Consider the following 27107-nt stretch of genomic DNA (forward strand, 5'->3'; position numbering starts at 1 on the left):
TGCCTCTGAAGTATGCAGACACACTGCTCCAGCCTCCATTAGATGTGTTTTGCAAGGCACAAGATCAAATATTTTGTCCGCTACAGATATGAGCTCTTGGTGGATGTGTGTTTCTCTGCAAACCCAAATGAAGGAATGTTGAAGGTAGTCCATAGCCCCAATTGTATACCAGGCCAAGAAGAATATTCAGCAAATGTGTCTTTTAGTATCCAAGCAATTAAGTGGCGAGAAACCGAACCATCTAAATTCATAGTCAAACATACAATGGTGCAGCAATACCAAATCAAAGTTGTATATATCAAAGTTCAAAAATAAACTCTTGTATTAGGCAGGAAATGTTTCCAGTAACCAAGATGGTTTAGTAAGTTCTTATAACACTGAATATCCTCAGAACGCATGAAAGAAGGTTTGTCCACCAACACATATGTGTTTCGCAGACGTGCTGCATTGGGAGGAACAGCTCACTGCTTCTGTCAAAGAACAAAAAAAAAATGCATAAGTAACAGATTCTGTAGAATACTTGCTGTCAAAATTAACTTGTGTACTATTGGTCTTTAGTACTATTACCGTAAATACTTGTGTACAAGTCAAAAAATGTTACAACAAAAATCGATTCTTAAAATTACAGTGGACTTATCCACGGGTCAGTCCACATTAATGCCGGTATCGTAATGCAAGATGCATGACTGATTCGTTCGCGCACTCCTCCTCCCGATCCCTTAACTCACCCACTGCTATGAGGACAATGACAGCACTTGCGGTTGCGCAGGCATGTCCTCCCCCTCCCAAACAAGGGTCTGATTGGCGCACTTAGAATCACATGGTTCAAAGAGGAAGGACACGTCTGAGTGATCACAGATTCGTCATCATCCTCATAGCAGCAGCGAGTGTCCGAGATAAAAGATCTGGAGGAGTTTTGGGGAGAGAAGCTGTCATACTGCTACGCTGGGACAACGCCGTGGGAGAAGAAGGATGTTTCAAACTGGAGAGGCAGCCATGGAGGAGGAAGGGAAGGATTCAAACGGGAGGGGGGGGGGGTAGCCATGGGGGAGGGGGGGAAGGATTCATACAGCAGGGACATTTTCTTAAGTTGTTTAAAGATGTTTCTTATGAGACACTTTATTCTGCTTTTAAAAAAAAAAAAAAAAAAGTGATTTCTTGTTATCTGTTTGTTTCTTAGTACGATTTCACCATTTCATAAGCCCCTTAGGTTTTACTCTCGACATCCATGGGTGACAGATAAATCTTGATTTTGGGGCCCAAAAAAGTACCCTTGATTTATATATGAGATCGATTTATTCACAAGTTGTATACGATAAATAAATCTGGCTGTTCCAGTTCTTTGAAAAAAGTATTATAAGCTTAAATGACATCCTTGCAACCTCCTTCCAATATTATCCTTAGATGAAAGCATTTTTTGTGTTTTATTGGTTGTTTTTTTTAATATTGATTTTATTGCACACCATTTGATCTTTATTGCAATAACGATATAATCAAATAAATAAAATCCAAATCTTATTTAGGTTTCAGCAATTGACATTCCTATCTGATCAGAAGTTCTAAGGACTTTCTCTTAACTTGCATCCATGGCAAAATGCTCAGTAAATCTGTCTGAATGTGTGTTGTTCACTGGTTTTCGTGCGTTCAGCTCCACACAGATGTGATAGTGCAGTAATCTTTACAGGGCTTGCCAAAAATGTATGCTTTTCATTCCTCTTCCAGATACAGTAATGACAGCATGACGAATTTGAACTCTACAGTGTCCAAATTAAATCTTACTCTATATAATTTGAAGCGATGGCTAGAAGCAATAGATTTGAAAACTGTTTTGTGGTTGATCAGGATGAGTTGGTTGAAAAGTTAGTGATGCTTTGTCAAGGTATTCTAGTTGACAGTCACATTAAGCTTTTTAAAATTTGCATGGTAAAATGAATTTGCATAGCCCTGTATTTAAAAGAGAGCAATTAGATACCTACTTTTTCTCCTAAACTTTGAGTCTTGTTTGCATTCCACACTATTTGTGAACCTGGAGTATAAGGGGGACGTACCTTTTTTTTATTATTAGTGCTAAGTGAACACTGCATGTGCAAGCTTGACACTGCACTGACCGAAGCTCTGGTATATTACTGAGTTATTTGCGTTCAGTGCTTTATAGCATTCTATACAGAAGTGCAAACAGTGGTGAGTCTGCACTGAACAGACTTCCTGCAAAGAACCAGGGTTAAAAATAAGGGACTCTTTTTTTTTTTTTTTTTTTTCTGTTATCTAGGGCGATGCTCAGTCTCAAACCATGGTGCGGGCAGTTGCCCGGCAAGTGTGTGAACAGCTTATCCTGAGTAAGTGCGTGAGAGTTATCAGTGCCATCGAAACCCATGATATAGTGCCATTTGATGACAATCGCTGGCAGTCTGTGCCAGTTTCGTGGATTTGCTTGGAATTAATTGGCAAGCTGCAGTGGCTTCACTGATTTCAATGGAGATGCAGCAGAGATATGACGTTCAAAAGTTGTATTCAAAGACTGATGATTTAAAAATAACAAAGTGCTAGCATCTGGACCTTTCTCCTCAAGGGGGGAATATATTATTTCAATTCTGTTTAAATGTTAAGCATACTGATATACAAGTGCCTTCATATCTTCGTATTTATCAAAGTCACACCTAACGCAGTCACTAAAGCATCACTTTGAAGGAATTGTTGCCAGTTTTTCTGATGGAATAGAAAACAACCTTTTCATCCTTGAAACAAATACCAAATGGCATTGAAGTGCTTTAGTAAAGAGATATGTAAGGGTGCATATTGCTTACATATCACAAAACAATGTGCAGGGCCTCGTCAAGAGCTGTAGAAAAAAGGAGGTGTACGGGTCATTGATGAGGCCTCATCTGGATTCTGGATTATTGTGTCCCGTTCGGGAAGATGGTGTCGTCAAAAGACTGTCAACAGAGGAGAAACAGTTCAGAGAAGGGCTAAGAACATAAAGGTTGATTTTAAAAGTCCTAAGCGTGCCAAAGCCAGGAGATACCTGCATGTCTCGGGCCATTGCGTGCCATGCAGATTTTAAAAATCACGCAAGTATGCATGTATCTCCCGGTACACACTTAAATCAAAAAGTTTAAAAAAGGAGCAGGGTGTGGCCGAGGTCAGGGTGGAACATGGGCGGGATATCGGCATTCCAGGAAGTTACCTTGAAATGTGTGCATACGTATTTATACGCACAAGCGTGCGCCGGGATCCCCTACCGTGTAACTTTACTTCTGCCCTGGATGGTGTGAAATTATTAAAATAAAAAAGATTAGGCAAGTCAGTGGGGTTATAATGGTCGGGGATAAAAGAGTAAAAGGGGAAGCTAAATAACAGGGAAGGGTAGGGAATTCGATCCGTTAACTGGGAGAACTGGGAGTGAACTGGGAAAAAGGGCTTTTGGGTTGGCACGCATTGTTTTTAAAATTTCCTCCACTTACACGATAGAGCCAGCAACTGCACCCAATGCGCGCGTCCATATAAAATTTTTCGTACATGTGTATACGTACAGCCAATTTTATATCACCCACACACGTACGTTCATAAGTTATAAAATGGCCGCATCTCTGGGCGCGAGCCGGCATGCATGCGTACATGTACACCCACACAGCTGACTGAAAATTACCATCCCCGTGCAGCGTCTACATCATAAGCCATACGAGATTAAATGTAAAGATCTAAATATAATTTACCTTGCAGGGAACAGGGATATGATAGAAACATTCAAATACCTGGAAGATATAAATGCAGACGAATTGTGCATTTTTCAGTGGACAGGAAGATCTAAGCACAAGGAAATATTTCTTCACCAAAAGGGTGGTGAATAGAAAGAATAGCTTCTCAGGAGAGGTAGTGGAGACCAAAACAATAACAGAATTTTAGTAAGCACGAAGTAAGCACAGAGAGGCAGTGTTGTGAGGGTAAAGCCTGAGACTGGGCAGGCTTTAAAGTATTGCAGCAGTAATTGGCAGACCAGATGGGCCTTGCAGACCTCATCTGCCATCTTTTTCTAGGTTTTTGTGAGACCTTGAGTATCAGAATTTTTTATAGCTCTGAATTTGCTCTGTGCTTAAGACACAACCTGCAGGAAGTGCTTTGCAATATTAGACAGTAGTTAATACTTTAAGGCTCAATGTAACTTTTTGTCTTTATATAAATTAGATTTGGGTTCTTTTTCTTGTGTACCTGAGATGGAATATATTGTTCTCTTTGATGATGGGACTTGCCAGCTTGTTAAATTGAAACGTTTTTTATTGGTGCTTCCTTGATATTAAGCAATAATGTGATTTTTTTAAACTATATTTTGGAAGATTGTTGCTATAAAATAATATACAATGATTAATGTATTAATTTCATGAGCACATTTGACGTGCATTATACTAACAATCTGAAAAGATATAAAAGAGGGGATATGTTCTCCCCTTGATGAGAAAAGTCCAGACCCTAGAACTTTACATATTATATTTTAGATCAGACTTCCTTTCATTTTTACTCTTCAGTTTTTATGTAGTTAAAAATGACAGAGTAACAACAATAAGGTGTATTGTTAAGCAGGTAATTTGGGTTCTGAGATGTTATTTCCTTACTGGTAAAGCCCTGGAATGTCTTAATCTGAAAGCAGCAGTATTGGCAAAAATGTGTGTGAAACAGTTCAGCTGACAGCCAAAACAAATAATTAATCTGTAATATTTCACCTTTTCATTAGGTAATATATGTATAAAGTTTTTGACAGTTTCATTCAGTTTTGTGACAGCCGCAGTTAAGAATCTCAGTAAATCAGAATGCAATTCTGCTGACCTTCCCCGTAAACTCATCACACTGATACATATGGAGAGCAATTTTATAATAGTGCAGGTAGGGCTAAAGTCTGCTTGTAACTTGTACACCCAAGCTTTAGCCAGCATTTTCCAAGCAAACATATGTGTGTGTAAGTTACCTTTCAAAATGCTCGGGTAATTGACCTGGTACATACAGAAAGTAACTCTCCTCTTAGGAGTGTATAAATTATGTGGGTTAACTTATGCTTATACATTTTAAAATGAAAAAGTATACACACAAGTTCCAAGTCCACCCCCAGGAATGCCTCTGTGCAGTTCACATAAACGTATCCAAGTAACCCGGTTAGCTTGGAGCCTTGATCTGTTTGTAAGAGCCATTTTTACACATCAGACCTATAGAATGTGATTTTCAAAGGGACTTCTGCTATTGAAGTTGCATTTTTTTAACATATAAATTGAATTTGATGAATGAGATCATTGACGATGACATAAATATAAAGAAGGATTTTCCTGAAGAAGAAAGATTTATTTTGAAATGCGGCCCGTGTTGGGTTTCTTCAGCATTCAGACCACATTGTCTTCACAGATAAGTTTTTAAACACTGGTTTGATTGAGTTCAAATGTCAAAGAGAAAAACTTTAAAAAAAATATATATAGGGAGCGATGATGATATAATGGCTACCCATCTTTCTAAATACCTATGACGGGAGTCTAAGTATCCCACTCATGCAACATTATGTTATTGGAGTTTATAATTACAGGTGATTTTGTCTATACATTTTTGGTAATTTCATCTGTTGGTGGAGAATAGCACAAACAGATCATGAGTAGATTTGGGAAATGACGTTTCTAATACCAGGAGTATTAACACAAAAGGTACACAACCTTTATTAAAATAAAGTTAGAAATGTAAAAAATATATATAGATTGGATAAAAAGGAGAATTTGGATTAAAACTAAAAGAGAAACAATATAGCCAAGAAGCAGGTAAACTAATATGATGAGCAGTCTAGCAAATACTACAGCTTTAAAATGAGCATGATTACTGGAATAACAATGTCAATTTTGTTTTGTGCAATCATTCTTAAAATGCTGGAATATTTTGCAGGTCATATGGCCAGGTATAATTCTATTCTGAATCAGATTCCAAGTCATTCCTCATCCATGCGAACTGTCCCAGGACCGCCAGGTGAGCCAGGCAGACAGGGAACCCCAGGTCTACAAGGAGAACAGGGACCTGCAGGAAGATCAGGATTCCCAGGCAATCCAGGCCAGCCAGGAACACCTGGAGAAAGAGGTAGGGTAAATACTAGAATGGGACCATTATACCTTTTGTAGATAAATTTCTGCACATGAGTACAAATTGCATTCTTTAAGATTGTATAATATATTTTCTATATTCCAGCACAGTTTTTGTTCTACAGTAGGAGTGCTAGGCATAGGTAAGAAACCATGACAAACTGTGTAATGAGATAGGTGATATTGGATGCTTTGTAAGGGACATGCAGCTTTTTTTGGGCTTTGGAAAGAGGGATAAACTGCTGTTTCTGCTCTGTGAACAATTTGTACTCTGAGTAACAGAAAAAGCCCACCAAACAAGTCAGATTTTAAAGCAGGTCTCAAAAAATAATACTGCTGATATGTTTGCTTAATACATGCATACAGGTAATATTTGAATTAATCTTTGACATTATATGCAGACTTTACAACACAAATTGAACCACAGGTCGTGAGCCTGATGTCAGTGATGGGAAAAATGGTTGAAACTATTCTAAAGTACAAAATTACTGAACCTGTAGATTCTTAGACATAGTGTAACGGGACAAAGTCAACAAGGGAAGTCTTGCCACACCAATCTGCCTCACTTTTTTGAAGGCGTGAATAAACATGTGGATAAAGGTGAGCTAGTTGATATAGTGTATCTGGATTTTCAGAAAGGGTTTGACAAAGTCCCTCATGAGAGACTCTTGAAGAAATTAAAAAGTCATGAGATAGGAGGCAATGTCTTATTGTGGACTGAGAACAATGTAAGAGATAGAAAACAGAGAATAGACCTAAGTGGTCAATTTCCTGAATGGAGAAAGGTGGCTAATGGAGCACCCCAGGGATATGAGCTAGGACCACAGCTTTTTAACATATTTATAATTGACCTAGAGATGGGAACAATGAGTGAGGTGATGAAATTTGCTGATGATACAAAATTATTCAGTGTTGATAAATCACAAGAAAATTGTGAGAATTTGGAAGAGGACCTTGGAAGATTGGGAGGCTGGGCATCCAAATAGCAGATGATATTTAAAGGTGAATTTTAAAAACGATGTGCTTACAAAAAGTCACAGATGCATGTGCAAGTACTGATGCACAAATATCTTTGAAAGCATAAAAAAGGGGTGGATCGGGGTGTTCTGTCGTGGTGCCAACATTTAAGTGCATAAATCCCGAATTTATAACCTGCAAATGTAGCTCATGTTGGACTGTTACCTGTGCATATTTACTTCTGCTCTTTATCAGATGTTGGTCAGAATAAAACTCTTTATAGCCAAAACTTGACTGGGGTCTGATTAAACTGGGGTGAGTGCAGGTTGAAGAATAAAAGAGGTCTGGATGACCTAGAGATAAACTGGACAAATTGGTGGACTAATTGGGAAAACTGGGAATTTCCTTCACGCGCACATGTCATAAAATGTGCTCACTTGCGCATGTTAAAGCCGACAAGTCCTTAAGGACAATCTGTGAATAATGTTTCCTTGCATAACTCCTTAAAATTAGGAGCACACGTATTTGTGCTAGACATATTTTAAATAATGCATATGCATTTGCGTGGACGATATAAAATTCTAGCACATGTGTGCTTGTGCCCACATATGGGCATATATGAGCACCTACACGCTTGTTTTCAAGTTACTGTCCCTATGTGGACAAGGGCAAAGTGATGCATGAAGGGAAGAATCTGTAGTAGGCATCATCGTGGATAACACATTGAAATCTTCTTCTCAGTGTGTGGCGGCAGCGAAGAAAGCAAATAGAAATCTAGGAATTATTAGGAAAGGAATGGAGAATTAAACACAGACTATCATAGTGCCTCTGTATCACTCTGCAGTGAGACCACACCTTGACTATTGTGTGCAGTTTTAGTCACCGCATTTCAAAAAAGATATCTCAGAGTTAGAAAAGGTGACGATTTCTTCTATGAGGAAAGGCTAAATATGCTAAGGCTCTTCAGCCTGGAGAAGAGACAGCTGAGGAGAAATATGACAGAGGTCTATAAAATAATGAGTGGAGTGGATTGGATAAACACAAATCAGTTGTTTACTCTTTCAAAAAGTACAGAGACTAGGGGACATTCAATGAAGTTACTAAGTGATACATTTAAGACAAATAATTTTTAACTCAACGCATAATTAAACTCTGGAATTCGTTTGCAGAGGATGTGGTGAAAGATGTTAGTATAGCTGGGTTTAAAAAAAGGTTTGGACAAGTTTGGACAAAAGGTTTGGACAAGTTCCTGGAAGATAAGTCCATAAACCATCATTAAGGTGGACTTGGGAAAATCCACTACTTATCCCTGGGATAAGCAGCCATGGAATCTATCTGCCTGTTGGGATCCTGCCAGGTACTTGTGATTGGCCACTGTTGAATACAGGATACTGGGCTTGATGGACCTTTGATGTGAGCCAGTATTGCAAATCTTATGTTCTTACGTTAATTTACTTTAATGTAATATAAAATGCAATTAAATGGTGTTGTGTTTAGCCTAACAATGTTAGGTAGCAGTCAAGTCTACACTAGTTTTTTCTCTTTTCCTTGGCTGCTGCTGTTCTTTGTCTCTGTCTGTGGGAACAACATGTATAGTCCTTAGCTTCTGAATACTCTTGTCTCATAGTTAATTAGTTTGTCTGTTGCTCACTCACTCTGGCAATAGCAAATATGGGGTGGAAGGAGAAAGAACCAAAAACTGCAAAGGAAATCAACCAGCCAAGGCATGAAGGCAAGTGGGCCTTAATGTGAGAGAGACCTCAACCGCCGCAAATTTGCCATGAACTGAAGTGATTTTCACAATAAAGTCATCCTTTCTGAAATGTATTGATAATTCTCAATGCGACAAGATGGCAACACTGAGCCATATTCAGGAGTATGACACCAAAACATGGCAACACAGGACATGCATGCTGAACATCCTTTTCCCTCTATTTAAGTGAATGATATCATTGAAAAAACTCAGGAGAAAGCTGTTCTGTTGAGTGAGTGTTAAATAAACCACTCACAAGTGCCTCTGGCATTTCCATGCATATTTGTTCTGACTTGTATGTGGCTGTGCTGCCAGCTCATTTCTTTCCCAGGCCACCTGAAATCATTCAGAAACGTCAATCCCACAAAAGGACACAATGCCCTCATGAAAGCTTACATTGCTGAGCTTCACCAACCGGCAGAGCCTTGCAGCTTTTGCAAGGCTTTCAAATTTGAGCTGTGAAATCCTCCTGACTGTGGAGTTTATTATAAAGCCCAGAAAGGGACACAATCCTAACATTCAGAGCAGTGGGTGATTCCCTGCCAGGTCACGCAGGGTCACCAGCTTGGAACTTTTTTCAATGTTGCTTCCTTTTTACCATCTATTTATTCCTTAATTATTCATATACTGCTTTTTTTGAGAAAAAGTGGAAGGTGGAGGTTGCCACTGGACCCGACCCGGTACCATTTTTATTTTGAAAATTTGAGTCTTTTGAGGAAAGGCCATTGTCATTGAGTCCTCTTCGCAGTAGGCAAACAAATTATATTCAGTTATGTCAGTGGAAATGCAGCAGGTTTTGAATGACCACACCTCAAAATGTCTGACAGTGCTGAACACACCTGCGTAGAGAAGCTCTGTCATGCTTCTGCCAGTGTGGAAATTACACATTGCACTCATTTACTTTCAAGGAAACAGAGTATTGATTTTGAAAGAAGAAAGGCCGCAGTGAGCACGTCTGCCCCACAGAGGTGAAGACAGCTGTCGTTCATTCGGCATAGCTGTTATTCCTTCCATGTATCATTCTTGATTGGCAAAGGTGGGAGTGCCTAAATGGTCCGGTTTTCAGGATTTCCCTAATGCATATTAGGGATGTGCATCCATTTTTTTCTTTCATTTCATATCATAACTTTGCCTCTCAGACTCACTCTGGGCAATGACACCACAAATGGAACTATTATCCATCAAAGAGAATAAATAGATTTCTACTTTCTCGTGAAATTTAAAATTCTAAAAGTTATGATTTAAATGGTATTTATATATTAAGTAAAATGTTTACATATGTTTAACGAAAACTCACCGAAGAAGGAACCTTAATCCCCAAAGCTGCATCTTTAAACACATACTACATTAATAAAGGTACTTTGTTGCTTTTCGTTTAACACAAGTGGTTTATTTTAGACATTCTCCAGGCTGCCCAAGCATATTTCTTTTACAAGATAAGTTTTGTGTGATTAAATGTAACATAAAACAATCCTATCTCATTTTGCAGACTTAAATGTTTGTAAGATTTACCAGCGAGATACACTGCCATGTCACTGTATTGTAATATTTCCTTTCCCATAAGATAAGAAGTGCGCCAGTTGCCACGCTGAGCCTGCCAGCAGGTGAAATTCCAACGTAGCTCAGTCCTGTCTTACCCAGTGCGGCCAGAGGGGAGTGGGGCTGGGCACTGGCGTCTTACGTTTTCAGCCTGCCAGCATATTCCTCAAAGAAGAAAACTGAGGGTGCACGCAGTACAGCTCTGGAGAGAAAAGACAGGGAACCCAGGCAATAACCAAGGCTCTCTGCAGGGCCTGTTGCAGTTAAACATAAGCTTCATCCATCTAACAGTCAAGCCTAGAAGTCTGAGAAAAGATGGCGAGTGTTTCACTGAAACCTGGTATCAGAGTATATGTAGAAAGGGGGTCTCGCTAGCTTCACTTGGTAAAACGACCCTGCGGAGGATCAGCTTTCATGAGCGATGCAGTGTTTGATAATGGCTAATTTCAGATCATTGCGAACTTGTGAGATTGTAAATGGCTGCATGAATATGTTAAAGTAAAACCCAAACATAATTAATTTTGCCATCTTTGCGGCTCCTGGCGCGTGATGATTCGGCTAGCATTTGTTTTTCATTTATTGAAATATTCACAAATGGCACAAATTATTTGTTCCTGTAAGTACCCGGATCTGTCCAGACTCCTGGGTTTTGCCTCCCTTCCAGCAGATGGAGACAGAGAAAGTTTCACGGGCACTGCCTCATAACCCGGTGTGCCACCTGCTGCTCCTTCAGTATTTCTCTGTCTCCAGCAGATGGAGGTGGTGCAAAACCTGCGGTTCTGATCCCAAGCTTAAAAAAAAAAAAGTACTTAGGATATTTTTCCTGTCACTGGCCTCCCAGGGAGTAGTCAAGTCCTGGTGGGACCATCCTCACTGGTAGTAAGCATTGGATGAGCAGGGGTTGGGAACCCCAAAATTTGATTCTGTGACAGTTGATTTTCCAGCTCCCTCCCTCCTTCAGTGAAGCTCTTCTGCAGCCTCTGCCATTGCTTCAGGGAAGTATTCCCTTTCTGTTTTCCTTTCCTTCTCTGGGATGCCTGATTTGTTCTCCTGATAAAGTTTAAAAAAATAAAAATAAAAGTAAAACATTGAAGAGGAAGCAGGCGGGCAGGAGCAGTTACTGCTGTGCTGCAGGGGCTGATTGCTGAGAGTTGAGCCCGGGGAAATTTCTAGGGAGGACAATATGTTTCTTTTTCTCCCGTGCTTATTCCTCCCCTCTCCCACGGCTGCTGCCATGCGACCGTTTTCTTGCAGCATGCCTCGCAGCAGTTCGCGCTGCGGCGACAGGCTATCTAGTGCGTGTTTTCTGTCTGTTGCACCCATTGCCTCCCCAGAGGGGAGGCTCTTCAGGCACTTCCTCGGTGGCAGTTTCGCAGCAGCGCAGCACCGGGTGGTTGCTCGCTGCTCAGGAGCGCCTGGCCTACCTGTTCCCTCTCAACGCTTGAATGGCAGCCATTTTGGACACTTTTCATGCGGTGCAGGAGAGGGGCTGTCGGGGGATGACATCTTCCACCAGAGCTTTCCCCCGCTAATTCCAGCCCCGAGGAGGCCCTGGGGGTCGTGGGGGAGGTCCCTGGAAAGGGACACGATACTCCAGGAGGGGATTCTCTGAGGCTGTTGCCTTTCCCCCAGAATTCATATTTTTGATGAACCAGGCCTTTCTTACCAGCAGTGTTCACAAGAGGGATGCTTCCAACCCCAAGACGGCCATTGGTCCCCCTGGCAAGACGCCCAGGAAGGGAGGATATGCCGATGGCTACTAGGATCCAGCAGGTTTAAGCCCCGTGCTACAGAGGTCCGCTCGGGATGTGTCCTCAGAGGAATTGGAACCAGGGTAGGGGCCGGTGGATCCCCCTCTGCCCGTGGTCATCCTGGACTTCGATGCCAAGCCTGACCAATTCCCTCTGTGGAGGGTGATGACCCTAAAGTGATCTGCTTATTTCAGCATGAGGAGTTGGCGCCTTTGATTCCCCACATCCTAGTGGAGCTAAGTATTGCAGAGTCACTCACAGACGAGCCCAGATACGGTGGATCCCATCCTGGCGGGTTTGCAAGGGCCTGCCAAGACCTACCCTCTGCATGCCATGGTAAAGCAGCTGATGCTCCAAGATGGGGCTCAAGGTCAGCAGGGCCATGGACAAGCTGTTTCCTTTACCTGAGGACTTTTTGGAACTCTTACGGGTACCTAAGGTGGATGCGTCCGTTTCGGCGGTTACCAAGTGCACGACCATTCCGGTGGCAGGAGCAGTGGCTTTGAAAAATTGGAAGGCTACCTGAAGAAAGATTTTTGAAGTTTCTGCCCTGGGGATTCGGGCTGCAGTCTACAGCAGTTATATGCTCCAGGTGAGCCTATGCTGAATGCAGCAGTTGCAAAGTGCCAAAGATCTTGCTCCTCCTGAGGTGAAACAGGTAGAATGGTTAGAAGTGGCTGTGGCTTATGGAGCTGACGCCCTGTATGATCTGCTTCACACTTCTTCATGCACGATGGTGTCTGCAGTGTCCTCTCTGAGGCTTTTGTGGATGCGTAATTAGGCAGCGGATGTTTCTTCAAAGGCTCAACTGGATGCGCTCCCATTCAAGGACAAACTCCTCTTCGGGGAGTTCCTGGAGCAGCTGATCAAGTAACTAGGTAATAATAAGGTCCATAACCTTCTGGAGGTTAAACCAAAGGGACAGAAAGGCTTCTCATCGGCTCATACTTGTTTTCGTGGCCAAAGGTGTTTCCGTCAGAGCAGAGCACCAGGTGCAAACCAGAGACAGACTTTGGGGAGGTTCCAGTCCTGGTCCCAATCTTTTAGTGGACGCCAGTCAGCCCGTAATGACTCCAACCAGGGGCCTAGTGCGGCCAAGTCCTCTTAATGAGGTGTGGCCGGCCTTTTCCTCACCTCCGGTCATAGGGGTCGGCTGACACTCTTTTACGAGGAGTGGGTCCAGGTCACGATGGATAAGTGGGTCATCAGCATTATAGAACACTGTTATACATTAGAATTTGCTCGCCTGCTACGAAAACTGTTTCTGATCTCTCCTTGTGGTTCCCCAGAAAAAGAGTTCGTCGTCCGCCAGACCATTCAAAGGCTGCAGTTGCTGGGAGCCATAGTTCCCATTCCCCAGGAGGAACAAGGGACGGGACGTTATTCCATTTATTTTGACATCCCGATGAAGGAAGGATTTTTTCGACCCATTCTGATTTTAAAAAGGTGAACATGGCTCTCAAGGTACCCCGGTTTCAGATGGAGATGTTTTGCTCTGTCATTGCAGCAGTACGGAAAGGCGAGTTCCTGGCATCCTTGGATTTGACAGAAGCTTATCTCCACATTGGGATCCGCCAGGACCATCAAAAGTTCCTCCCGTTCATGATTCTGGGGCAACATTTCCAGTTTTGCGCTCTCCTGTTTGGTCTTGCCACGGCCCCACAGACTTTAAGCAAGGTCAAGGTGGTAGTAGCTGCAGCCCTCAGGAAAGAGGCAGTTCTGGTACATCCCTACCTGGACGATTGGTTCATCCAAGCGAAGTTGGCGGAAATATGCTCGCAGGCAGTGGAGGTGGTGTTACACTGTCTGTATTCCTTAGGCTGGGTGGTCAACCAGGCTAAGAGTCATCTGACACCCTCCCAGGTCCTGGAATTTTTGGGCATCCATTTCAACATCCGAGTGGACAAGGTTTTCCTCTTGGAGTGGAAGGTTCTCAAGTTGGGCGCCCAAGTACGGGCTCTGTGCAAACCTCAGTGCCCAAGGTCTGGGATTACTTGCAGGTTCTTGGTTCAAGGGCCTCGACTTTAGAACTGGTCCCATGGTTGTTTGTGCATATGCGACCTCTGCAGACTGCGTTGCAGTCCCAATGGGACCCACTGTCAGAGCAATTTCACTTTCTGCTGCTTACAGATACTGCCAGGTCCAGTCTTGCGTGGTGGCTTGGCTAGGGCCATTTAGAACAGGGGATGGATTTCGAGATAACCCAGGGGATAGTGATGATGACCGATGCCAGACTTTCCGGCTGGGGGGGGGGGCAATATGTCAAACTCAGTCGGTACAGGGCCATTGGTCTCAAGAGGAGGCATCCTGGTGATCAATTGCCTCGCGACGCGAGCAGTTCGGCTGGCGCTGCAGAATTTTCTTCCCCTCCTGTGCAATCAGGTGGTGAGAGTTTTGTCGGATAATGTGACAACAGTGACTTATATCAACCATCAAGGAGGAACCAGGAGCCATCCTGTGGCACTCGAAGCGGAGATGCTGATGTCCTGGGCGTCACACATAGCAGGCTCAGCCAACATGCAAGCGGATTTCCTCAGCCATCAACAATTTGACCCCGGGGAGTGGGAGCTATCAGAGAATACCATGGACCTGATATCTCGCTGGTGGGGCAAACCTCACATGGACCTGATGGCAACTCGCGCGAATGCCAAGGCACCTCACTTCTTCAGCCGCAGAAGAGATTTCGGGGCAGAAGGAGTTGATGCGCTGGTCATCCCTTGGCCACTCGGCATTCTCCTGTATGTGTTTCCTCCTTGGCCTGTAGTGGACAAGGTACTCAGAAGGATTGAAGAACACCCGGGATGAGTGATTCTCATGGCTCCAGAGTGGCCACGCCAGCCTTGGTTTGCGGACCTCAACAATCTGGTCTTGGACTGGCTGAGACTGAGTCAACTTCCAAATCTCCTTTGCTTGGTCCCTATATTTTTTGATCAGGCAGATCACTTTTGTCTAGTGGCCTGGCCTTTGAAAGGCAGCAATTGAGGAAGAAAGGCATGAGACCTCTACGTTGCTAGCATATGTTTGTGTTTGGAAGATCTTTGAGTCCTGGTGCAAGCCTCAAGGTGATGATCCTCGAAGGGCTTCTGTGTCTCTGGTTCTTTCCTTTCTGCAGAAGGGCCTGGAGAAAGGGTTATCCTTCAATTCCCTCAAGGTTCATGTCTCTGCTCTAGGATGTCTGAGGGGCCAGATCCAAGGTTCTCCTCTTGCAGCTCATCCTGGTGCATTTTTTCTGGGGGTGAAGCATATATGCCTGCCAGCTCGCAGGACGTGCCCCTCCTGGAGCCTTAATTTAGTTCTCTGAGGGTTGTGCGAAGCATCCTTTGAACCTCTCAGGAGGGCCACTTTGAAGGATCTTACATTGAAGGTGGTTTTTTTGGTCGCGATTTGTTCAGCCAGGAGAGTATCTGAACTGCAAGGGTTATCCTGCAGGGAACTCGGATTCCAGAGTTTTGCTGTGAACGGTCCCATCCTTTTTGCCAAAGGTGGTCTCTGCTTTTTACCTGAATCAATCTGTGGAGCTTCCAGCAGTTACAGATGTTGAGCTGAGTGACACTCATGTGAGAGAACTGTGATACCTAGATGTCAGAAGGGCCTTGTTACTCTATGTGGAGGCAATAGTTTCCGTTTATCGGATCACCTTTTCATTTTGTGGCAAGGCACAAAGAAGGGACAGAAGTTGACTAAAGCCACTTTTGCTCGTTGGTTGCATTTGCATATATCTGTCACGGTCTCCCAATCCCAGAAGGTCTAAGGGCTCATTCTGCTCGAGCGCAAGTGGCTTCCTGGGCAGAATGCCAGCTGGTTTTGCCACAGGAAATCTGCAGGGCAGCAACTTGGAAGTCTTTACACATCTTTGCCAGACACTACCGATTGGACGTCCAGGATTCGGACATCAGCAATTTTGGAGCAAGTGTCCCAGCGGGACTCTCGCAGTCCCAACCCAACTAGGGAAGCTTTGGTACATCCCAGGAGTCTGGACTCTACACAGAGTGGCATTACCATTTGACTGAAATTCATAGAAGATCAATACAAGAAAAGGAATTTTTTAGAAAAATCAAATAATAAAAACAAAAGAGGTTGTTAGACCCATGATTGTAACAACTGGTCATTTAAATTCTGTAACATCAGATTCCTTACCAGTACTGAGGTCTTTTCCTCTTTCAAAAACATTTTTTGGGGTTAGATAAAAATAAAGGATAATATTTAAACTGTTAAGTAAAACATTTAATACATGTGACGTCTGCAAAGCCGGCGTCCCGATCTCTCTCGCCAAACAAAGAGCAGAAATACTTGTGTCTCATCGTGGGAAGAATTCAAAAGCCTCGGGAGATCTCCTATAGGGAGGTGCTTTTTGTACTGTTCTTCTGGCCCCTCCGTGTGACGTCAGCAAAGCCGGCGTCCCGATCTCTCTCGCCAAACAAAGAGCAGAAATACTTGTGTCTCACCGCGGGAAGGTAAAAATTCAAAAGCCTCGGGAGATCTCCTGTAGGGAGGTGCTTTTTGTACTATTCTTCCGGCCCCTCCGTGTGACGTCAGCAAAGGCGGCGTCCCGATCTCTCTCCCCAAACAAAGAGCAGAAATACTTGTGTCTCACCGCGGGAAGGTAAAAATTCAAAAGCCTCGGAAGATCTCCTGTAGGGAGGTGCTTTTTGTACTGTTCTTCCGGCACCTCCGTGTGACGTTGGTAAAGCCGGCGTCCCGATCTCTCTCACCAAACAAAGAGCAGAAATACTTGTGTCTCACCGTGGGACGGTAAAAATTCAAAAGCCTCGGGAGATCTCCTGTAGGGAGGTGCTTTTTGTACTGTTCTTCCGGCCCCTCCGTGTGACGTCAGCAAAGCCGGCATCCCGATCTCTCTCGCCAAACAAAGAGCAGAAATACTTGTGTCTCAGCCTGCTCGAACTGTACTAATTTCTCTAGCCTTTTCTGAAGAGTGGCATAGGCTTGGCATATTTTTTTCTAAGTTTGTTTCTGATTCTAAAATGTTTTTTTCCTCATCTTCTGTTCGTTCGGGAGGATAAGGTTAGGTTACTCCATAAGAGAGTTGTTGTTTTTGTATGTTTGATCTGCTTGGGTACTGATAAATACTGAAGGAGCAGCAGGTGGCACACCGGGTTATGAGGCGGTGCCTGTGAAACTTTCTCTGTCTCCATCTGCTGGAAGGGAGGCAAAGCCCAGGAGTCTGGTCTGATCCTTGGTACTACAGGAATGAAAATTAGCAGGTAAGAATCAATTTTCCTTTAATGTCACAAGGATTCCAATCCTGGTTATGCCATCTGCAGATCTAAACCGACCTAAAGCAAATATGAAAGCAGCCATGAATGTAAAATTGTTGTATTCCTCAAAATACTGGAAAATGGAATTTGGTTAAACTTCTAGCACTATTCCTAAATTATTATACTTTTAAGAAATTTGTCAAAGATCATAGTAGTTACAATGGGCAGAGATTGCCTATTTTACTTACTTTACTTGTGATAGCTCGGATAATTACCCATATTTTTTTCCAGACATTTCTACTGATCCATATCCAGTTGTGTTCAGAAGCAAAACTGAATTTGAAAGGCAGATCAGATGTGAGGGGTCTTTTTTTTTAAGTGTAATTTATCTTCTTCTTAATCCATGATGGAAAGGTATACACTTAAAAAAAAATGGATTGATTTTAGATACCACTAGACACAGGTTAAGCTGATAAAGTGAACTGGTCAGCAATTGTTTAATAATCTCTTTTCTCACTATGTCCTCCTACCGTCCTGAATTCCCTATAAGATCCTGCCGACTCTGTTATGGGACACTGGGAGCCAAAGCAATTGCACAGAATGTTGTTGAGTCATTATTTCAAGCCTGGATTTTGTAATTAGAGCAGCAAAAAAAATACGCCAGCAGAAAGGGAGTGCTGTGCCGGCTCACTGGAAATAAAATTACTTAAAGTTACTTGGAGATGAAATCTTTTATAAGAATAGTTTCAGTTTAAAGAGGCAAAGTTTCAGCGTTAAGGGTTATTCTTCAGGCAGTTACATCGTCTTGCACTTCCATTTAAACATATTTTATTTCATAAATAATCCAGTTAAATGTCATTCACTCTTTTTCTCCTTCCATGTTTATCAATCCAGAGTCATTTTTATTTAAACAGAGGAATTACTGGGGGGTTACCATTATAACCTGGAATGCATCTCTCTTCCTTGTTACCCTTTGAAAAGCAAAAGATATATAGGGAAGATCTCGCTGAGATTTATAGTTTTATTTTACAGGATACTGAAAGAAACGCAGAATATGATGGCTGATAAGGACGACCTAGTCTGCCCGGTATGATTATGGTTGATCTCCGGCTTTGCTTTCCCTTCTTTGTGTCTAGGGAAAGGGCCTGTACCAGTATGCTCCAGAGTGATTTCTTTTGGGAGCTGTGCAAGTACTGAGCAGTAGGGGTGTGCATTTGTTTTCGACGTATTGGCAATCCGCAACGTATATGTCCCTATTCATTGTATTCAAGGGAGTCACAAAATGTATGGCGAACCCCCACAAATACAACGTATCTGACGAATAAACCCCCCACCCTCCTGCCCCCCCCCCCCCCAAGACTTGCCAAAAGTCCCTGGTGGTCCAGCGGCGGTCCTGGAGCGATCTCCTGCACTCGGGCCGTCGGCTGCCAGTATACAAAATGGCATCGATAGCCTTTGCCCTTAATATGTCACAGGGTCTACCGGTGCCATTGGTTGGCCCCTGTCACATGGTAGGAGCACAAGATGGCGCCAGTCATCCATTGCTCCTACCCTCTTAAAAGGCCCCTGTGCACACCGAGCCTATTTTGCATAGACTCGGTGGCGCGCGCAAGCCCTGGGATGAGCGTAAGTCCTGGGGCTTTGCAAAGGGGGCGTGTCGGGGGCGTGTCGGGTGGGCGGCGCAAATTTTGGGGTGGGGCGGGAGGCGTGTCGGGGGTATGACGCCAGCCCGGGGGCGTGGTCGAGGCCTCCGGACCAGCCCCCGGGTTGGGTGATGGCGCGCCAGCAGCCCGCTGGCACGCACAGATTTACACCGGCCTCCGGCGTACTTTTGTTCACGCGTGCGCTGTTTTTGAAAATGTACCCCAATCTGTTTATACCCTTTTGAATTCTGTTACCATTCTGGTCTTCACCACTTCTTCCAGGAAGGCATCCCATGCATTCACCAACCTTTCCATGAAAAAAATATTTCCTGACATTCTTGAGTCTACCCTCTTGGAGTTTCATATCATGACTCCTAGTTCTACAGCATCCTTTCCATTAGAAAAGGTTTAATTCTGGTGCATAATAAATACATTTCAGGTATCTGAAAGTCTTCTCTCCTCCAGGGTATACATATTTAGGTCTTTCAGTCTCATCTCATATGGCTTTCTGTGCAGACCCTTCATCATTTTGGTTGCCTTTCTCTGGGATACTTCCTACTTGTATTTATCCTTTTTGAGATACAGTCTCCAGAACTGAAGGCAGTATTGCCGGTGAAGTCTCATCCATGATCTATCCAGAGGTATTAACACTTCTTTTTTCCTCATGGTTATGCTTCTCTCTATACAGCCCAGCATCCCTGGGATCCGAATCACCACCTTGTCATATTGCTTCGCTGCCTTCAGATCATCAGACACTATCACCCAGAGTTCTCTATCCCGGTCCATGTACCCCAACCCGTACAGCTCCTTTGGCTTATTACACCCCAAATGTATGACTCTGCACTTCATGGCATTAAATCCAGTCCTTGATCTTTCATAGATCACTTCTCATTCTCTCTACTTCTTCAGGCAGAATTTGGTGTTATCTGTAATAACATAAGGAGTTGCCTTACTGAGTCTAACAAGCCCAGGAGCCTGTTTCCAACAGTGGCCAATCCAGGTTACCAGTACCTGGCAAGTATCCAAACATGAAATAGATCTCCTGCTACTCATGCCGGTAATAAGCAGTGGCTATTCCCTAAGTCAACATGATTAATAGCAGTTTATGAACTTCTCACCCAGGAACTTATCCAAACCTTTTTTAAACCCAGCTATACTGACTTCCTTAACCACATCCTCTGGCAATGTATTCAAGAACTTAATTGTGCATTGAGTGAAAAATAATTTTCTCCAATTTGTTTTAAATGTGGTTCTTGCCAACTTCATGGAGTACCCTCTAGTCCTTGTAGTATCTGAAAGTAAATAACAGAAGGATATCTCATATCCCATAACTATTTTGTTTTCTTAGATGCCTCTTATGAGGGACTTTGTCAAACGCCTTCTGAAAATCCCAATACACTACATCTACTGGTTCACCTTTATCCACATGTTTATTAAACCCTTCAAAAAACTGTAGCAGATTTTTGAGGCAAGACTTTACTTGGCTAAGTCCATGCTGGTTGTGTCCCATTAAACCATGTCTTTCTATATGTTCTGTGATTTTGATCTTTAGAATAGTTTTTCCACAATTTTTCCTGGAACTGAAGTCAGGCTCACCAGTCTATAGTTTCCTGGGTCATCCTGGAGCCCTTTTTAAATATTGGTGCTACACTGGCCATCCTCCAGTCCTCGGATACAAACCTTTCCTTTTAACCCTTCCACAATATCACTGACAAAGATATGCAGAACCGATCCCTGAGGCGCTCCACTCTTCACTCCTCAGAGCAAATTCCATTCACTGCTTCACCCTGTCATCTGTCGGTCAACCAATTTCTAATTCATTCCACCATCTTGGCACCCACTTTTAACTCGGGGTGGGGTTTGGGGGGGTACATTGGGGAGGGAGCGATTTTATATACGCAGTAGGAGGTACGAACAGCAAAGCTGACATCATTGAAGATTTTCTGCTGTTTGAATCGATGAAAGGTACAAGAGGAGTTGTTTTGTACAATGCACTCTCTACCTAGCACAAGCTAGTGATGTCAACTTTACTGTTCATACTTCCTACCATGCATGTAAAACCATCATCCCAAACCCCACGCCAGGTTAAAAGTGCCCCCTCTAACAGTGGTAGTAACATATTGTTCTCTTCAGAGGCGCACACACGCGCTCTCTCTCTCCCTCACACACACACACACATATGCTCCCTGTGATGGATTAATCAGTGTGAATTATGTATGTGATCCACACCCCTTTTTTTTCATGGGCACTATTTCTGCTATAAATATAGCATTTTGATTAATCTAGGGGGTATGTTTGCTATTTATAAAATAGCACATGTGTGCATATATGCTAATTTTTCTGCCCACAACCTTTTGAAAATTCACCCCTATGTTTTTGTATACCTATTTATCACCTTTAGTTATAAAGATTCAAATATTTCAAATATTTCAGGTGTTGCACAGATAGGGGAAGATTTTAATAGGTGTGTTGCGTGCACATGCGCACCGGATTTTGTGCAAGGGAAGGTACAGGTTCGCAAATGTTGAGCGACGATGCATCGCGGCCTTCCCCAATTCCTTCCCAGTCCACTCCAATTAAGGAGCGGACTGGGAGGGAACTTTCTTACCCCCTACCCTAATCTCCCTTACCCTTCCCCTCTCCTCCCCCCTCAAACCCTTTCCTTTACCTTTTTTTGGTCTTATTTGTTGCTTACTGCTCCAACGGAACAGTAGCAACTTGTGCACATGCTCTCACTCCCTGCCTTGGTCATTCCGGCAGCCTCCAGCTCCGCCCCTTTTCTTTGGCTCAGCACGTCTACATGGAGCAGGAGTTACGTGCGCGGCTGGACCCCTTCTAAAATGCATACGGTGAGAGCAAATCCCAGCCGCATGCATAACCCCCATTTTTTACGCGCGCTGGCCATTTAAAATCAGCCCAATAATGCCCAACTGTGCATCTTGCTGAAAACCAGGGATAGAGGCCACTGTTGTAGAATGGAACAGCTGTTTGACCAAGATGAGATGTTGAATGGAAAAGAAAGCCTCACCTCAGACCAGAAAAGACAAAGGTTCTTTGATTTAGAAATTGGTCTCCTTTAGAAGATTTGCTGTGTCCAGTCCTGAATGAGGTAAAACTGCCAAACTGTGAACAATTTCATCGCCTGAAGGTACTCCTTGACTCAAAACTATGTATGGAGCTCCAGATTGCAGCAATAGTAAAGGTTCGCTTTTTCCAATTACACAAGCTGCATTTACTACTCATGTGCAGGCTCTCGTTCTCTCAAGACTGGATTACTGTAATACATTGCTAATAAGGCCTTTAAATCCACCAGATGCCTACTCTTCATTCAAAATAAGGCAGCCAGACTACTAATAAAGTCCAGAAATCAGGACCATATTTTTCCAACCTTGTGCTCCCTTTGTTGGATACCGATTGAATTTTGAACTGGATTCAAGACTCTTGAATTAACATTCAAAAAAATTAAAGGGAACGGCTCCAGAGTATCTTGCATCATGTATAAAAGTTTACCCACCATCTCATGCATTAAGTTCTATAGCAGTTTCATAAAAAAAGACTAGGTTAATACAAGACAGATTTTTATCACAGCCCCACAGATTTGGACTGGCTCCCCATGGAAATATGACTATTTATGCTTCAGGAAAAGCATGAAGGTTTGGCTGTTTCCTCAAGCATTTGATGCTGGCTAACTGGGGTCATACCAAGGCTATGCTACATGTGTGTTTTTTATTTTGTTTTAGTGTCATTTTGTGTAAGTCCACCCTGCACGGGTGGGGTTATAAAAGAATTTGTTTCCCTTTGGGGCTGGAACCTCTCACAGGCTCTTTCATAATCCCTCTTACTCCCAGGGCTGGATCCGTTGTAGGGGTGGGGCAGGGCGGGGAGAGACAGATTTCTAAGGCCCGATGTGACAGGGGGTAACCTTTTTACACACTCTTGTTTGACCTTTCTGTTCCCTTGGGGAGGGATACTCTTTTCTCAACACTGTAGATGCTGTGAGCACCAGAAATAAGAGACAGGAGACTCGGGTTGAATGTCTAAAATTAATATCTTTACTGATGGGTAATTAGATGGAAAATGGCAAAGTTCAAATGAATTCCTTTAGTCTTCACAGGTGACTGTTACAGTTCTTTCTCGTTTTATCTGTGCAAGGGTCTCTTTACTTGGGACCGGGAGCAAGGGAAAAACTCACCATCCAGGGCTTGGATTAATGAGCTTCCCAGGTGGTCAGGGATCTCCTTGCTGAGATGGATAAAAAACCCTTCCAACTGACCAAGGATTTATTACTTTGTCTCTGCATAGAATTCTCTGGGTGAAGTATCAGATGTAACTCAAATTTAGTATTACTCACTGTTTTCCTCACTCCTTCTTGATCTCAATACCTCACATATCCCAAGTTGGGAAGGCATCGTGGAACACGCAGCTTTTGATGTTCCTTACCAAGGTAAGAAAAAGGGGCAACCAAACTCTCCCTCCCAGATCTTCTAACAAAATGTCTATTTGTCCCAAAAAACTGACATTTAAACTGGAGTTGTTCCTTGCAGTGTGTCACCACCACTTCAGGGGCAGATCTTCCCTAACCCCAGGTGTCTCAAACACAGGGTTCTCCATTCCCTGAGTCCAAGAAGGCCCAGATGTCTCACAAGGCTCCTACCATGAAAATTGCAAAAACCTGAAACCAACCCAGAGGAAAAATCTCAACCAGCCAGTGAGTGGACTGGATCAGGACCATGCTCTGGCTCCTCTGACTGTGACTGAAAAAATAATTTATGAAAAGGCTCCTCACTTCCTCCTAACTTCATCTCAACTCTGTCACATAAATATATTTTTTATATGTTATTTTCTGTATATTAAGTAATGATTGCTTATTTTATTATGTTTAGGTTTATTGTAATTTTGTTTATGCTGTCATTTGATGTTGATACCACTTTGGGAAATTTGGAAGGGCAGATTGCAAACAGATTTGAATTTGGATCCATCACATCATGTGCTTTCTTCATCACTGCTGCTGATGTCACAGCCCGCAATTCTGCCTTTGCTTCTAGCTCAAAATTTCATGCTCTAATTAATAGTGCTGGAACCATGATCAGATAGGTTTTCAAAGGGCCCAATGAGTGAAATTGCAATGCTGGGTTGCAGAGGGGAAGTTTGATCTCTGGAACTCTGTGAAATGCCCGAACCCAGGAAAGCCATCGAAAGATGAAACTCATGTGACTTCTGAATGATTAAGTGAGGTATCTCAGGCAACAGTGGCCTGGATAAAGGCCACATAGGTCCACAGGCCAATGCTAGAAGAACCATGGGGGTAGGTCCTCACCTTACACTTTCTTTTCACAATTGCTTAAAGAGGAGAAATAAACACAAAAAAAGAGTGGCCCAGGACTGCAGAGCAAAAAGGGTGAGCTAACTCCAGGGTAATCACTATTTTGTCTTCCTGTTAGCAGGCGGTTTTTATAAAAATGATTTTCCTTTCTGACCTGACAGCAGATGTTTATGTAGAAAGGGCTTTGCCTCTTTACAATATGTTTTATTGTAAAGCGCTTTGCTGAGTTATTGTTATCTGTAAACCAAGGTGATGTGCCACACGTGCCGCGGTATATAAAAATCTTTAAATAAATAAATTTACTAAATAGTTTTCCCTCTGGCCTGCTTGGGAGGGTTTTTGCATTTTTCATCCCTCCCTATTGGTATGGGTCTTGCTCTGCTTCTGAAAAAGGTGAATCACCTTGGGATCATCACCTTCTACAGATGGGACCTTCTCCACTTAGTCGGCCAGGTCCTGCGGGCCCTAGTCGGGATCGATGTCCAAGGCACCAATCACCAGAGGCAATTCATCATCAGAGGAAACCTCCTCCAAAATCCCTGACTTTGGAGGACCCTGGACCCACCGAACCCATGCGGCTCCCAGGGCCCCTGAGAGCTTGGACCTCTTCCCCATCAAGGGACCAGCAGCACAGTGCTTACGAGAGGGCCAACCCATGTCCTCATGGGCTAAAAATGCCTTGTGCATTAACAGCACAAATTCAGGCGAAAAAGGAGAGGAAGAATCCGGATCCTCATCCAGGGTATCTGACTTCCCCTCAGGCTGCCCCCCCCCCCCCCCCCCCCCCATGCAGGCCCCCGGGCCTCCTTGGGGCTTAAATCGACCAGGGAAAGTGCGGGTGGGAGATCCCATCCCATTGCCGCGAGCTGCACTCTAGATGCGAAGGTCCCTGCTCTCAGTGGCAACGGATCCTCAGCCTCACGCCACGTAGCCTTCAGCCCACCAGACCGGCGCTGCCTGGGAGTCGTCGCCGCAGATCCCCCTGACGTGCCCTCACCAGCAGTGAGGCACCGGGCACAGTGGCCAGCCCGTGACAAGCGTGAAGATTCAGACCTGTAAACGACATATTGGAGCTCCCGCGGTATTCTGAGGTGCAGCAGTGACCACGTGGACCAGGGAAGCAAACCATCAGGAGAGTGAAACAGAAAAAATAACTATCCCCCAAAACATTTCCCTGCACCCCTAGTGCAGGGAAAAGGCCACACAAACTCCTCCTGTATCTTTTCTCTTTTTTAAACTTTATATAAAAAAAAAAGGAAAGACAGAAAAACAAACAGGCTTATCTGAAGAGCAGCAAAGGGTTCTTCCACGAGCTCCTGGAGGTGAGAGAACTGGATCACCAAATTTTACCCCCAATGGGTCACCAAGAGCAATTTAGGGTCCCCAACCCCCAGCTCATTTGTCCTTATGACCAGGAGGGATGGTCCCACCAGGACCTGACACCCTCCTAGGAGGGAAATCTCCTCTAGAAGACCAAAACTTCTATCCACTTTCTCTTCTTTCTTTTTTTTTGTTTGAGGTTCAGAACTGTAGGTTTTGCACCTCCTCCATCTGCTGGAGACAGAGCAAAACTGAGGGGCTGCAGGTGCTGCGCCAGGTTATGTGCTGGTGGCTGTGAAAATGTGTCTGTCTCCATCTGCTGGAGGGGAGGCAAAACCCAGGAGTCTGGACTGATCTGGGTACGTACAGGGAAGGTAATATTTCTGTTTTTCCATTGTCGCGCTATATAAAAAGCTTGTTGCAGGTTCCAGTTCAGTTTTTGTATGCACATATTTATTTATATGTTAGGATGTCTTTACTCTCTTTTTGGTGAGGATCTGTCTGTCTTCTGAATGTGTGACCGAGTATTCTGCTAGTATGTAATTTCTATAAAAGGATCTATAGTAGCTTGGCTTGTTCTCTTTTCCTAATAGGTTTATTGCTGTGTTAGGGCCTGGTGAAATATTTGCAGTGTTGCATTTTTATAGGTCAGGATTTTTTTCTGTTTAAGTGCTGGCAGTTTGTGCTGTTTTGGTTTGGGAGGTTTACTACATTGTAATTGTTTCCTCATGGCTTTCTGAGTGCTAAGCACACATTCATCATGCGTTACAAAAGGCCTAATACCATATGGGTTCCAAGCAACTTTTTTATGTTTTAGCAGGGTTTTCTGGTTGGCACCACAGCAGTGCCTGTAAATATGCTATTCATATTGTATGTGATTATGTACTTTAAATGTCCTTTTTCATGTAAAATCTGTTATTACACATGCATAATTTTTAATTGTGTGTGATGTGGGTCAAGGGGACAGGGCTGGGGGAGGAGAGGGTTGCAAGGCTGAAAGTTTTGCCTAGGACACCTAATACCCTTGCACTGGCCCTAGTTATAATTGGCCTACCCAGCCCTACTAAGGATAAAACATCGGTAGATATGACAAGAATTGGGCAAGGTGCGAACAGGTAGCTCAGTCCACTGGAACTAAGAACACAGACCTTTTTACCTCCACATTTCTGTTATAAATATTATCTCTCTCTTGAAGCTGTTTAGTGATTCTGTGAAATGAGTCAGTAGTTTTATTCCAGTTCCTTAGACAGGTTCTGTCATAACTAAAAATAATAGCAAAAATTGATATCATAAATGGTGATAATGGGAAGGGAGGAGAGCTTGCAAGAGAAAAACAGTAGCATTTGGCAGAGATAACAAAATGACTGAACTGAAGTGGGGAATATCACATGGTTCAAAACAGAGTTTCAGTATCATCAAAAGTCAGATAGTATTTATGAACAGGGGTGTTTGCTAGTTAATCATTTAGTTAGTGAGATAATTATTCTTTAATAATTTGGTAAGTGAC

The 27107-nt window shown here is 43.4% G+C and overlaps 1 protein-coding gene across 1 annotated transcript in view; it reads left to right on the top strand.

The window, feature by feature from the left end:
- Positions 1–27107, top strand: part of COL14A1 (collagen type XIV alpha 1 chain) — a 521812-nt gene that overhangs the window by 484924 nt on the left and 9781 nt on the right. Inside the window, 2 exon segments of the mRNA XM_029591954.1 lie at positions 2270–2336; positions 5908–6096. Coding sequence (XP_029447814.1) covers positions 2270–2336; positions 5908–6096 — 256 coding nt within the window.

This window comes from Rhinatrema bivittatum, chromosome 2 (genome assembly GCF_901001135.1).
Source record: "Rhinatrema bivittatum chromosome 2, aRhiBiv1.1, whole genome shotgun sequence".
NCBI classification, from domain to species: domain Eukaryota; kingdom Metazoa; phylum Chordata; class Amphibia; order Gymnophiona; family Rhinatrematidae; genus Rhinatrema; species Rhinatrema bivittatum.